The sequence below is a fragment of the Haliaeetus leucocephalus genome, unplaced genomic scaffold, assembly GCF_000737465.1.
Source record: "Haliaeetus leucocephalus isolate CR32 unplaced genomic scaffold, Haliaeetus_leucocephalus-4.0 Scaffold228, whole genome shotgun sequence".
Classification (NCBI taxonomy): Eukaryota; Metazoa; Chordata; class Aves; order Accipitriformes; family Accipitridae; genus Haliaeetus; species Haliaeetus leucocephalus.
The window spans coordinates 21,636,943-21,651,622 of NW_010972664.1; the positions used below are offsets into that span (position 1 = coordinate 21,636,943).

A 14,680-nucleotide genomic window follows, 5' to 3' on the forward strand; every position below is an offset into this window, starting at 1 on the left:
CCCTCTTCGCCCGTTTTCCCCCCCCCCCCCCCCCAGTTTCTTTGTCCAATGTTTTTGTAGGCCTAGTGTGTGTTAGCTTCCCTTTCTGTTCCAGGTTACCTCCTGGCATATGTGCGACTCTGCCACTTAGAAACCGCCAACTTTTTTCTCTCCACGGCAATTCTGGCACCTTCCCACAGTTTGGAGCTCAGCTCAGTCCCGGAGAGCCTCTCTTTCCATTTGCTCTCTCTTTTCTACTTAATGAGAAAACGGGGCCCTTCCTGCCAGCCACTGCCTCAGCCACAAAGTGCTGCCCAAGCTTTCAGTGCCGCTCCCGTCACTAATGGCTCCGTACGGACAGAGGGGGAAGGAGAGTGGTCAGGCACCGAGCGCACCGTCTTTGGAGGAAGCTTTGCCACCGCACTTGACTTCTCTTCATTCCCTTTTGCTGGCTCTGGCCACAGCGCTGAGCACCATGTTAGGTGCAGGGGGTCCTGCAGGTGGGATCTGGCTCGGCTGTAATCCTTTCCCAGCCGTGAGAGGTGGCCCTTCATGCAACATTACTTGGATGGGTTTGCAGTGTCTCATTTGGGCATGCCACAAGGAAGGGGGGGAAAGATATTTCCTTTGAGAGTGAAGAAGTAAGAACTTACGCATGAAGGAGTTTTTAAAAGGCATAGCATTAAGAAGAAAAGAGAACAGGGGCTGGTGTGACTATCCAGAAGAATATCTAAAGGTACAAAAAAGAATACATGGATATTCCAGTTTTCTTGATGGCTGGTAACAAGTGAGGCTTCATGTGATAAAATGTGAGAAATATGAAAAGATTCAATAGATTTATAAAAATACTGTGTAAGGCAGCAGTTAAAAGGTGGGACTTCCAGGCAAAGGGCATGTGCACAAGTCTTAGAAGGGGATCTGTTACCCTTTGTATAGCTGAGAATACAAGTTAGTTGAGTAGAAGATGCTAGCCTGCATCATCCTTCGTATTCGCAGCAAAAAGTGAATCGCAAAAAGTCAATTGGAGGGCAATACCCATTCTTATCACATACTATTGTATATTTTTGCAGTGCTGGGGCACCTTTCAAAAGCTGCAGGCTAGGAGCGTGATCTCTTGCACCAGTAAATAGCTGGCAAGTGTTGCCTATGAGCTATTCCAGACCTTGATCAGGAAGGAGAGTGACATGATGTTTGTTCTGGTAATAGACTATCTTTGTTTTAAGTAACCAGCATCTGAAAAACCCGCTGTGTTTGTTGTGAAAGGCCTCTAAAACCTCTCAGAAAACAAAAAGGGAAAAGTTAGACTGAAGAGCAGCCTGTCCTCTTGGTGTTGGCCCTTCGTGTGATGCCATTGAAAATAAGGCTGGAAACAATGCACTGGCGTGGAGTTTGCTGCCTTGCTTCCTCTTTCCTGCCATTGCCAGCTGCTGCCATCCCAAGGCTCGCCACTGCTTGAAGCACTGGTATGGAAACGCCTGCTTCTGACATTGGCCCCGTTAGCCTTTCAAATACTGCCTTGGGACAATGGCTTAAGGATTTCATTCTTGCTCTATGTTCTTAAATAGATTTTCTTGTGTGTACATGAGCAGATTTGCACAAAATGCAAAGTCTTAGCATCCATGGCGTGTTCCCTTGGGTACTCTTCTTTTTAACTGGAGTTTATTATAATGAGTAGAAAATGATATTTTTAAATTTTTTTGTTAATCTGTATTATTCTCTGTTGGCGGCCCTAGTAGCTTTGTGGAGGAAGCTCATGCAGTAGGGAATTTTTCTTGCTACACATTAGCTCTGAAGAGAATTTGAAAGTAAAGGGCTTCAGTTATTGGCATTTCTGAGCCACCATCTATTGAATTTGAAGCCCTTTTTGACTACAAGTAGCATAGTAGGTGTGCCAGAGTTGTAAATCTTTCTCCTCGGGGAATCTGTTGTATGTTACTAAATGGATTCGGTAGTGACAGTGAACATGGAAGAATAGATCTCTTCCAGAAAATAGGAAGTGCTGGTGTGGTTTAACAAACGGATCTCAGGCATGGGAAGTATTTCATGTTTGCCATTGCCTGAAACAGGGGGGTCTGGAACGAGCCTCTGAAACGTTCTGTTTCCCTGTCCCCAAATGCTTGAGATTTTCAGGGAAGAAAAACACTGTCCTTATGTGTTCGAAGGTGTTGCCAAGGGTGTCTTATTTCAGCAATTCCTACTTTTATTGTTAACAGCAGGGTTCATTTTGTGCTGAGAGGGTCCAGAACAAGTGCTGGACACTATTCTTGGCCATCTGTAATAACATTCCAGCACCACCATTTTTCCCAATTATGCCTAGGATAATGTGATTGCCTGAGTAAAATCCGCTCTGCAGCTTAACAGAGAGACCTTCTGTTTCCAGGACTGCCAGTCCCTCAATTTTTATACATTTACACACTGCTCTCAGGGAGAATAAATAATACATGAACATATGCACTGGCTAAGTGAAATTTTCTTCTGATTATAGTGAGACACTGGTTAATGGCAATTATAAAATATATTTCTTCCATCTTTTGCTAATCCTGCTGTGCATTTAAGAGTATGCCTTTATCTTTTTTGTTGTTGTAAGTTGCCATCTTGTTTTTATTTTTTAAACAAATTGCTTTGGTCATTTTTCGTATGTTGGTGAGTTGCAGTTTTGAACCCTCTTGAACACATTTCTGGCAGAATTACCTCATCTGAATCAGAAATAGTGCTACTGCATAAGCGCCCTTAAATGCTGTGTCTGCTACATCTATATTACAATAATAGAAGCTTTGAAAAGAAACTGATTGACATTAATCCCAAATAAAATGTTTACTCTCTGTTTAATACCTGGTGGGCAATTCAGTACTGTGACTCTGTATTAAACAACAAAAATGTTTAAGAAGCATTATTAAGGCTCAAAATCAGGTACTCAAAGTCAGAGCTATGTCTTGGAGTGCATATGTTACGAAATGGTGTTGAATTGAATGGTCAAACAGTGGGTTTTGCACTTACTGAATTCATAGAATAAACCTTTTTTGAAGGCTGATTCGGAGGGTAGAAATATATGAGGCTCCTTCCCAAACCTGTTACACATCTGGGCTAGGCAGTTGAGTGCTGTCCCAAGGACCTGGATTTTGTCCTCCTGCCTGCACCATACAGACTGATTTCATATTGAACAGGTCAGTGAAAACAAGCTGTTTGGAGGTGAACGATCCTTGCTCGTTCTCTAATTCACAGAAACCTGTCTTAAAACCTTATGGTCTGATACTGCGAAGTATCGATCTCACAGCTATTGACTCAGCAGGATTTATGCTAGAATATGTACAGATCTGGGAGAAACTGGATCTAGATTTGGGGCATATAAAGTTAAAAGGAATTTTTTTTTTCCTTCATTTTGGGGTCGTGATCCCATTTGTAAACAGTAGATAACTCAACTTTCTTAAGAATTCAGATACTGCAGAAAAATTCATAAAGAGATTAAAATCTCACTTCAGATAACAGTATTAGTTACATTATTTGTTCCTATCCCCATTTCTAGCTGAACTGCTGTGCTTGACATTTTATAAACGCGCACTCCACATGCTTCCTCACTCATCTGAGGCAGAATTGTGATATAAAAGATGTTTTAGCAAATTTCAGTCTAGGATCTGATAATAGGATGTGTCAGGCAGCCTTTAGTATTGGTTGTTGCTATCTTTCCTGGCTATAATCCTAATTGTATGTACCTGGTAGTAGTACCTCTTCAGGAAATGCAGAGAGGAATAGAGGAGATGCTGTACTTTCTTAGCCTGCTACGAAGAGAGCTGTCAGTTTGGGGAGCAAGATGCTGTATTTGGCAGTCCACGTTCACATCTGCTCAGGCCTCATCTGGTGAGTGTCACAATTTGGTTGCAGTGCCGTTCACAGGGGTGCTGCGTACTCGGCTTCAAACTACAGCCGCTGCACTGACCATCTCATGTACTTTTCAATTCTCTGCTTTCAGATACCACCCGCATGTTCTGGCTTTGCTCTGTCACTGTCTCTGACCGATGTTACTCATCTCACTTGCAATATACCTTGTCTTCTCTACAGTTAGAAATTTTAAAGTGAGCCTTTTCAGACTGTTGGGATGAAGCCTGACGGATTAGGGTTTCAATGGCAAAGCTGGATGTTTTATTCCAGAAGTGAGGTTAGCAAATCTTCCCAAAATGCTGATGTTTCCTACACGTGGTCCAGTGTTTGTTCATGTACCCTAAGAAGCTCTGACAACAGCGTCTGCTCTGGACTATCGCAAACAGTACTAATATAAAAACATACACTTTCTGTGTCACATTTCAAGATATAGTACTGCAGTGAGCCCTGGGCTGTGGGGTGTCCTCAAGAGCTTGAGATCCAGTGGACCATGAAACCTGTCTCGGAAGGATGAGATGTGGCATTACATTTTATGTAACACACTGTGCTCTGTAATTGACTCTTTTAATGCATGTGTAGAAACACTAAATCACTTGCAAGAGAGAATGGTATTGCTGTGGTGTTCAGGAGACAGATTTTATTGATGGGTTTCTCTGTTTTTTGCCTAAAACAACTGGAGTTTTGGAAGTCAAATGTGAATGTAAATGTACTTGGGACTATAGGTCTCCACTAAGGGGAAAAAAGAGAGATGGGGCCAGGGAAGGCTACCCAATAAAATTGACAGGAGACTCATCTTTCCATGGGGCAGGAGTGCGTTTCCCACACAGACACACTGGATTGCTTTCTCATTGAGATGCTGAGGACAGTTTAATGAGGACTGAGAAGTCTCTGTTAAGTCAGGGAGTCACTGAAGATCAACAGCTCCTACAATCTGATCTGCATTATCATTAATCCAGTTAACAGTCAGCTGTTTTAACAATTAGCTCTGTTACTAGCTCAGTCCATTAAGGTCACTAAAACTCTCTTTGCTTCAATTTAACCCCTTGGGTTGCTACTTCTAGTAGGTAAGTATCCTTGTATCCTAATGTGGAGTATGTTATGGTAACTAATGATCCTGATCTGTTGTAGCCACTCGGCCTACTATTTGTGTCTTTAATGATTCAGGAGAGAAATGCCTTTAGGTGCTGTCGTAAACAGTGCTCTAAATCTTGAAAATCAATGAGAAATGAAAGGAAGTTAATTATAATTTGTACTGACAGCACTGCCTATTACTTAGGTTGCTAAGTATTTCCATTACATGAGCTTTGATCGTTTGTGGAGGGCGGGCGTAGGAATTGCTCAGTGTTTTTTGTTCTGTTCAAAACTTTGTCAAATGCTTACTTTATGCTGAGTTTTTCCCATTCTGTGCATCCGACTAAGTTTAAATTGCTTAGGAAAATTTAATCAAAAACCAGTTTGGCTGTATTGAAGAATGGGCTGATGAGAAAATGTAAGAGGAGACCGGAGAAATGTATATTTTTGCCTGTGTTACATTGTTCTGAATGACAGGTTGTGCTGTGAAAAGATATTCCATCTCTCTGGCTTGAAACAGGAAATTAATCTGATGACCAGGGCTCAAATTAAGAAACAGAATTAGCTGCTCAAAGAGCATGGGACAGAGAGGCGCAGGAGTGGGGAGAGGCTGGGATTAGAAAAAGCAGCCCAGGAAAAAAGAAGGATGGACAGAGCAGTCTGAGAAACCCAGTCTGAGAAAGCAGGACTAGATAGACCAAGACTTGCTAGCAAAGAGAATAGGACCATCAGAGTGGGGAAAAGCCAGGAACTAGGATGGGAGCAGATGGGAAGAGCTGGGAAGGAAACCTCAGGCTTGGGTCTAGCAGGTAGGATAGCAGTTCCCACAAAGCACATCTCTTTCAAGAAGCTAGAGCAGGACCCAAGGTGTTCCCTTCTCATCCTCCTGTTTTTTGCCAGGAAGCAAGCTGGCAAGGCGTCCTGCTCCCTCTGCAGCACTAGCAGGTTGTCACCTTCTCTTCGTGGAGTCAAATGGCGGAGGCCAGTGCGGAACTGAGGGCTCTAGGTCTGCAGATTAACCATATGGCTGTCGGCACAACATCACGTGGCGGGAGGCATTTGTCCGTCTTCCCGTTGGTGGGAAACTCCTGTCCTTTCCTCAGGGCCTTAATGCTCTCTTTTTAACATCAAATGAAGTGCTCAGGGTTAGGGAGTGCTGAAATTAAAGTCGCTTATGCATCCTGTAACTTTTTCTTTGTGACATAACTTTTTTTTTCCCCCCCCACAAAACACATGCTTTGCTCAGCGAGAGAGAGGAGCTGTCTGCATGTAATGTACTTTTTGTCTGGCTTGCTGCAGAAGAAGGGAAAACATGCAGTGTGAGAGTCAGGGAATTACTTGAAGAAAATGGCTGTAGTAGCCACAGAAACATGATCTGATCTTCCAGGCCAGCTGAGTTTCTGTGTGGTGTTGGACTAGTCATTCTGAGCTAAACTTTTCAAAGACTATCATTAGCTGTTGTACCTAACTCATTTAAGATGCCTGATTCTAGAGCCTGGAAGAAGATTATTAAAAATACTGCACGCGCTTTTCTGAAACAGAAGTTGCAGAAAAGTATTTCTTAGGCATCTCAAATCAAGTACTGCTCAAATCAGCAGATACTTCTGAAATTGTGCCATCTGTGCCTTAGCTCACTCTCCATGTAATGGTAATAATGCTACTTCTAAAAGAAAGTTGTGGGAGATTTTGAAAATAAATTAGTTTAATGTTTTGTGACGCAGTCAAGAATAAAGAATTGGATGAGGATGAAAGTTGGAGGAATCAAAAGGAGCTGAAAGATTATAGTATAAAGTACAGTGTCGTGCACCTAGCATCTAATGCAAATGCTTCCTATAAATGTGGAGTTCATCAGCTGAAAACTACAAAGGAGGAAGAAGATCTGGGAGTATTGCTAGATGTTGTGATAATTGAGGCAGCACTTTCATGATCTGTTACACTGTGATCTTAAAAGGTCTCAGTGGCTATTGGAGAAGGACTAATGCCGTTGGGCTTTTGGGAGAACTCATCTGGACACTTGTATATACTTCCACCTTTACAGCAGAAAGACGAGCGCAAACTGGAGAAAGTGCCCAATGAGGCTGATAGCATGGTCAGAAGAATGGGTGGCCAGTCTTAAAAGGCAAAGAAAAATGTGTGGCTTATTAAGCATTGCAAAATGAAGTTGGAGGGATGAGTAAGACAGCAGCTTGTAAATATACCTGAAGGATTAACAGCAAGATGGAAGCTAGTTGAGCTGAGGTGCATTTTTTTGGCACAACACTAAGTAGGTTTGAAATGAATGGGAATACATTTAGGTTGAAAATTAAGTAGTTTGTAAGTGTCGGAGTAGTGAGAGTCTGAGGCAGTATCCCAAAGGACAGAGTGGAAGGAAGAGACCTTGTTGGGCTGGAGATGAGGCTTGAACCCTTTGAGAAGGGTGTGAGCAGGACCTGGGCTCAGACTTAGGAGGCTGTACCCAGTTAAATGTGTTAATTATAGCAGATGCACCATGTACGTTTGGACATCATGCGTGCAGCGTGTGTGGGCGGTTGACCTTTTCCTTCTCTCAAGTGAAATCAAGTCATTAGGAATTATCTCTTAAATATTCTGGCCCTAAACTTCAGAGCTTGAGCTGCTTTAATCTTAGTATGCCTTGGGGAGCCAGATTACCAGCGTATCTGCCCTGCAGAGTCTGGGAGCAGATGAGGAGATGTCTTTCAGATGGCTGGTTTTTACATGCAGCCAGAGAGGTGCCGGAGCATGTGTGGAAAAGAGGGGATGTATGCGCTCTTCATTAGCATTTCCAAGATGCAGGAAAGCCTCATGCCTGTTTGCTCCAGGATATCTACTTGTCCTGGTTTGTGCAGTATATCTGAATGGAAAACTATCAGTTGTGTAAGGGCTGAGGGAAGAAATACGTCGTCAGAGTGGGAACATTGCCATTCTCAGCCTTTGGATGGCTTCCACTTCATGATTGTCGCATGCAATTCATATCTGTAAGGAACACATGTCACTGCTGATGTGATGTGCCATGTCATAAAAGCTCTGGTGACATTTTGTGACCTCTTAAAAGTCTAATGAAAGAGGTTTGCAACATATAAATGCCATCTGCTGTGGCAAAGCAACTTCCCAGTTCTCTAATCACGTATGCCTCTTGTGAAATGCTGCATCACCTCGAAAAAAATCAGCATATAAGTGGAGGAAGCTTGTCATTTCACTCATTCCCAGATTCTTTACATAATTCATGTATTAACTTCTTTTTTGCTTATTAAGAACCCTGAGGGGTGGAAGTTGCAGCAAATCCATGATAGCTTTAGGAGTTCCGTTTCATTAGAGCTGTATTTACTTTCTGATTTTTTGGTACTCTGAATTGGAACCATTCTCCCTACGATCTTAATCTTTTGCAAATACTCATGGGGTTCACAGATGGAAGCGTGAAAAGTCTGAGCTGTCTCAGGAACATGTAACAGGACTTCTGGGGGGGATGTAAAAAGAGGGGAGTTTTCCTCATTAACCTGTGTTTTTTTCACATAGTCCATCATGGGAACTGAGATGTGCTAATTATTTTAAATTGATTCGACTTGTTTGCCAATGTGTCACGCCAGTAGCCTCAGATGTGGGATGAGGAGACCAAACTTGGCTTCAGTTTTTGCCAGGCTGACAGCTTATATAACGTACAGTTTTTGAATCAGTAGGGGCAATTTTTACAGCCTGAAAAAAATAGGCAGAGTGTTTCATGCTTGGATGGGAGAGAAGAGCACTTTATCCACTTATCCTTTACTTTGCATACTGCTGTTGTTGGGTGCTCTAGCTTTAACATGTAGATAGACAAACTTTGTAAAGAGAAAGTTTACTGCAGGAAATGTGTACGTATTACAGGCCACATATACAACACATTCACATTAGTTTATAAGTAATGATGAGCAAAAGCTACTTCAGATGGTGCTGAAGTAGAAAACTGCATCTCTACAGAGAGGCAAGAGGTCTGCCTCCTGTCATAAACAGTGCTTCTGTGTGTTTTCCAAGAAGCGTGCAAGCATTGTCTAGCCCTCACAGCCATCAGTGAAGAAGTTAGGTCTGGTTTTATTGCTGTATTACAGGCAGAGAAGGAGGTACACTGAAAAATGAAGTGACAAGGCTAGCAAATCTGTGTAAGCAGCAAAGCAAGATGCCAGAAGCCCTGGCTTGCCAGCCTGTCTCATTACATCATGCCCATATGCCCTGGGCAAACCCCATTTTTTCAGCTGTGCTTGTACATAGCGTCGGTGATATAGCAGGCTTCAATACTGGTTCTAATTCTGATTTTTAGACATAAGCTTATCATTTCCCTGATATGACCTATCCTCAGGCTCCCTATTGGTAAAAAGATCTTTTCCTTTCTTCACTGGAGATGATGCTAGATGTGTATAGGTGTCACAGAACGGATAAATAAAAAAATCACACAGGCACAAGAGAAATCGAGAAGCCTGTGAGCGTCGCTCTGGATGTGTTATGAGGAGGCAGTGATATGTTCTCAGTCCAGCACTTGCAAGGATAAGTCATTACACTGTGCTGCTCCCCTCGTAGTGGACCATATGGTAAGGTCCTACTGTGCATGTACTGCCCCAAGGGTCCTACTCACAGATGGAGTGATGAAACTGAAAAGCCTGCTGTGCAGGAGTTCAGAAGGTTTTTTTTTGTAACTGCATTGCCATGCAACCATTTCAGTTGCCTTTGTTTGACCTGTTTTTATAGATCCTGATGAGGTCTGTAAAAAGATCTTATTCTTAATTGCTATTCATACAGTTCTTATCTTGCCATTCTTCATATCAAGAAGTTAATATGGGGGTTAGGTGGGATTAGTTTTTTCATTTGCTGCTCTGCAGTAATGACTATTTTGCATGTTTTAGCCCTGAAACAGAAGGAGAAGCCATCTTTTTGCATTAGTTGCAGAGTGAAAATGGTTATACTAACAGTTACTGCAGGCTGGTTGGTGCAGTGTGAAACTAAACCCTATTTCATTCTGAAATTAGCCCGTTTGCGTGGCCTGGCAGATATCAGTGCAAGCACCTGAAACAGAAGATATTTGAACTCCTAAGAATATATCGTATAGCATTTTATCACAGCCCAGTCGTAGCTGACATTTAAAATGTGCAGCAAGAAAGAGGGAGTGAGTTTAGGAGATGTCTCAGTAGAGGTACTGCAGCCCATCTGGGCTTTTCAGAGCGAGAAACTGTACCCAGCTGGGTATCACTGGATGGCATCAAAATGCTTGTTTTGTTGTCTGCTTAAATAATAACCAGGTACACTGTGTGTGGGAAGGGGTTGTCGGGGAGAAAAGCTATTTAGCATCAAGCTAAGAAAACAGCAAAGCATTGCTGTTTCAAAGGCTGTACAAAGAGCTGGGCCTGTTGCTTTCTTTCCAATGCTTAGCAACTTTTCTCATTTTAGGAACTTTCCGCTGTACTTTCTGTGAGACTGAAGTGGAAGAAGATGAATCGGCGATGCCCAAAAAGGATGCAAGGACACTCGTGGCAAGATTTAATGAGCAGATTGAGCCCATCTATGCGCTGCTACGTGAGACGGAAGATGTTAACTTAGCCTATGAAATCCTCGAGCCAGAACCCACAGAGATTCCTGCCCTGAAGCAGAGGTGGGAATGCGCCTGGTCTTCTCCCACTGCGCTGTTTCCTTGTAGTACATTCGTCTGCTCTGTGAGGCTTTCCCAAACCTTGTGCAGCCTTTGGCTGCATTGAGAGCTTACTTGGTCAGTACCAACTATTCAAGCAACTGACCGGTTTCCCCAAGGAATGTGTAGTTTATAAGGAGACAAAGGGCCATAACCATTTTTTACTAAACAAGGCAGATGACTATTCTTCTGGTCAGCCTCCTGTATGTAGTTTTCTATGGGGTGGGGTACTCGAATTACCTGCTGCTTGCTGTGCTGTAGCTGGTATGTATACCAAGCCCTTGCCCCAGTATTTAAGAAATGCAAACTGCAGCTGTTTGGCAAAGCACTGAGGGTGACATCTACACCGTCTTCTTTCTCTCAAACCCTTATCTTTCATCTATTCCTTTTGCTTCTACCCAGCTTCTGAAAATAAGCTATCTGCATTCCACACTTTGTGTTCTAGTTCGAAGACATTACTTGTAATAAGGGTATTTTTTTCTTCTGATTTTCTCCTACTTGTTACACACCTTTTTGGGAGAAGACCATGTTACAGTCAAAAACTCTTTAAAATATTCCTGCCCATGGGAAATGACACTTTCTTTCAGAACATTCCTAGCTGTACAAAAACAGATTATGTTTAAATAATGCAGAAAGATGTGGGGAGCTGTCAGTTTTGTCAGCTGTGGTGAAATGTGATGCTCTTCTCTGTGTTTAAAAAAAAAATTAATTAAACACATGGGGAGGAATGTACCATGCAGGGAAGCATTCCCACAGTGCCTTGGGGTGCTTGGCTTTAGTTAATGGGAGAGCAAGCAAGATACTCATTTTTTTCTCTCAGGCTAACCTTGAGAGAGAATGTTCCTCATATATTCATGCTAGACAGTTTCTAATTAATATAATTAAAAATTCTTTGCCTATTCATAGTCTTTTTCTAGCCAAGAAGGTAGCTAATTTTCCTCATCATTCTGATAGAAAAACAGAAGCAATATAGAGAGGGAAAGAGACTTTTCCAAGGTCACTCAACATGTCTTTGGTGATATGGGGAGTCTTTGAAGCCTTTCTGCCCAAGCTGAATCACTAGCCTTTGCTTTAAATCCCTTTTTTGTAGGTTGAGTAGTAGAACTGGGATAACTGCACCAAAAAGAGAGTCATTTCTCAGTCTTTCCCTTCTGTGCACAGGAAATTATCACAGCAGAAGCCTGGTGCATTCCCATGATTAAATAGCAGCACCCACTTACTTGACTCTTAAATACTTAAAAAACATTGTAAATGATTAATTACTTTGTGCAAGGAATGACAAAATAAATAGGCGGCTTTTTAAATGCTTACTTGAACACAACTTGCTTCAGCACATACGATGATTTAATTATTTATTAACTCTTATTAATTCAAAGCAGCTAATTGCATGAAAGCGCTGCTGTGAGATTATTTTTTTTTTTTAAGTGCTAAACCCTGGGTTATTTATTCCTTCCATTTTTATGGAGTCTTGAGTGTCTGAAATCATTGAGGAAACTGACATTTTGTGATTCTGAAACAAACAGAAAAGGTCACAAAGTGCCTGCATCATCTCTTCGCACCAATGCAGGCGACTTCATATGTTTTCAGGAGAGTTAGAGCTCTAAGCGACCGCACTGATATTGCATAACTGCCATTTACCTGCCGTGGAAAACCAGGCAGATCTTCATTCGTATCCTTCTATGAGGCTGTTAATTTTCTTAATCTTGGGAGGACATGAATTAGCCCCACAGGTTTTGAAATAAACCTGCTTTACCTAAGCCCTTCTCTGTGGTTTTTGAAAACGGATGGATTTTAATAACCCTTCCATTTTCTTATGTCAAAATAGCATGATTTAATATAACAAAAATCTTCACAGAATTAATGTTCTGTGGTCATGCTATCAAGAACCATGGGTTGTCTGTTGTGAAGTTGAAGCTCTTAAGAGCAGCAAAGTGAAAAAGTGCTTTATTTCAAACACGGCATGGTCCCCATTATGCAAGACCTTTTCTTAATAGGCTGGGCAGGATTGAGATGAAAATTTCAAGTTGTTTCCCATTGCACGGTGTGGTTTCTGTGGGCCATACCTCAGCTATGTCACGGATTATTTATGTCGCCTTTAAAGGCAGCTAACCACTCATTAAGGGATTTCCATCAGGGTAAAACAACCGATGGGTAACTGAGCAAATGTAGCCACATCTGGGCCACTGAGCTGCCACAGTTCCTGATTGCAGGGTGGCCATGCAAAGTCTAGACCTAGGCAAGGAAAAAGCAGAACTTGGATCTGAGAGAGAGAGAGAAAGATTTAAGAGTGCACTCCCTTCATCTGCTCTGTGCTGCCTGTAAAGCAGCTCGCGCACCTGGACTTTTGCTGGTGCTGGATCCATGGTGTTTAATCCTGTATTTTGGAACAGGGTTGCTGAACAGTAAGATCTCTTCTTGCAGTAAGGTGTATTCCCCTGGTCATGTAGTCTTGAAGGGTTGCTCACTCCTACCAACAGTGTCGCTGAAGATGCAGTTCCGCAAAGAAGTAAATCGAGGCACGTTTGCAAAGCTCACTGAGGTCCAAAAGCAGACGGAAAGCGTCTAGATGGTTCCACCTAAGTGTGGGACATTGCAGTAGGTGGCTTAAGGTAATTAGTACTGTAGGTGTCTCTTAGAGTTGTTACTTTCATTTTTGAAATGTTCCTGACATGGAATAAGTGTTTTGCTGCTGAATGATACCGCATAGGGGAAAAAGTCCATTTTAGGCACACTTACGGGGACCTCTGTGCAAAAGTATTATTAGGCAGTTCCTGGCACTACTGAGTATTTAGCTGTCACGCTGCAGTCATGGGGAGGGAGAGCTTGGGGGAGAGCTGCATTGTGTATCTTGTGAGGAAAGTGGATTACATAAAATCGTCAGGGAAACGCTAGTTAGAGATTTCTATTGTGTGGGAAGCAGAGTGGTGCTTTTCACAGAACACACGCCTGTCTTGGAGAGCTGAAAGGTACCAACACTTGAAATAACGTACTGGAAAGAAGGTCTCTGTGTGGTTCCTTAGGTTATATAAGCAATACATGTGCGTGAGTCTTCTTTCCCAAAATTCAAGGCTGCTGTGAAGTTCTCCTAGCAGGGCTGGCTGCAGGAGAGAACCAGTTAGTGTGTGGACACATGTTAAAACAGATGCTGTGAAGTATTTTACTAACAGACCCCAGCAAATTCACTTTTGGGAGGCTGTGAGTAGCCCTCAATCTAAACTGCGACTGAACTCGCCAATATTTTTTATTTGGGGAAAAGAGATGATCACCTGCCTGCATAGTTTCCCCTCACTGTTTACCCCTAAAAATCCAGCAGAATTAGTTCATCAAGCAGTGGTTAAGTCCTTGCTGAATTAAAAAAATTGCATATTACTCAGGTCTTCTCCAACTGCAACCTTATTTTAAGCATCTCAATTAGAGGAAAGGTCTTTGGGTAGATAGCAGCGACTGAACTGTGCTCACTGACAACTTCTCTCAGCTCAGCTGGCACCAAAGCAGGGACGCTGTGAGTATCCATGATGGATTTGCTCTGGACGAGAGGAGGAGTCCGGGCAGGTCTGTTACCTCTGAAAAGCCTTGGGTACCACTGGCAGTCAGATGAGTGAAATTTTATGGCTGAGGGTGGGTGCAGTCTGCAGAGGATCTGTTTCTCTGAGAAGATGAAATATGATTTTGAAGTAGAGGAACAGTCACGTTTGGTTTTCCCTGCCTGGAAAGCAGTGAGTTTCCATTCAGCTGCTTTCCCTGATCAATGCATTTGTAGCAGCACAGGCCAGAGACGGTATTTTAGGCTTATTGCTATCGCTACGCAGAAAATACTCCACCTGATGTCCTCTTTCCACCAGATCCAAGCAGGAATGTTTCTTTTCTCCATCAGTCTCCTGAGTTAGAAAGGAGCCTGGAGAAAAATGTGCTGGCTGCAGCTTCTCTTGGAAAACAAAAGGAGGGCTAGGCTTTGACTGTCGTATGCTTTGCATCAGTCATCACCTTTCTTTATCCAGCTTTTCCACGATGAAGACAGTTCTGTCTTGCCTCCTCCAACACATCATCACCACAAAAAGGCCTTTGCCCAGCCCTGGTTCTCTGGTTTGAAGGTGCCCTCTCATCTTT

The 14,680-nt window shown here is 42.6% G+C and overlaps 1 protein-coding gene across 2 annotated transcripts in view; it reads left to right on the top strand.

Annotated features, from left to right (window-relative positions):
- GTF2E1 (general transcription factor IIE, polypeptide 1, alpha 56kDa) overlaps positions 1-14,680 on the top strand; it is a 76,822-nt gene that overhangs the window by 33,507 nt on the left and 28,635 nt on the right. For both annotated transcript variants that reach the window (XM_010567471.1, XM_010567470.1), the window contains exon 3: positions 10,336-10,537. In XM_010567471.1, coding sequence (XP_010565773.1) covers positions 10,336-10,537 — 202 coding nt within the window. The remainder of the gene's footprint in view (positions 1-10,335; positions 10,538-14,680) is intronic.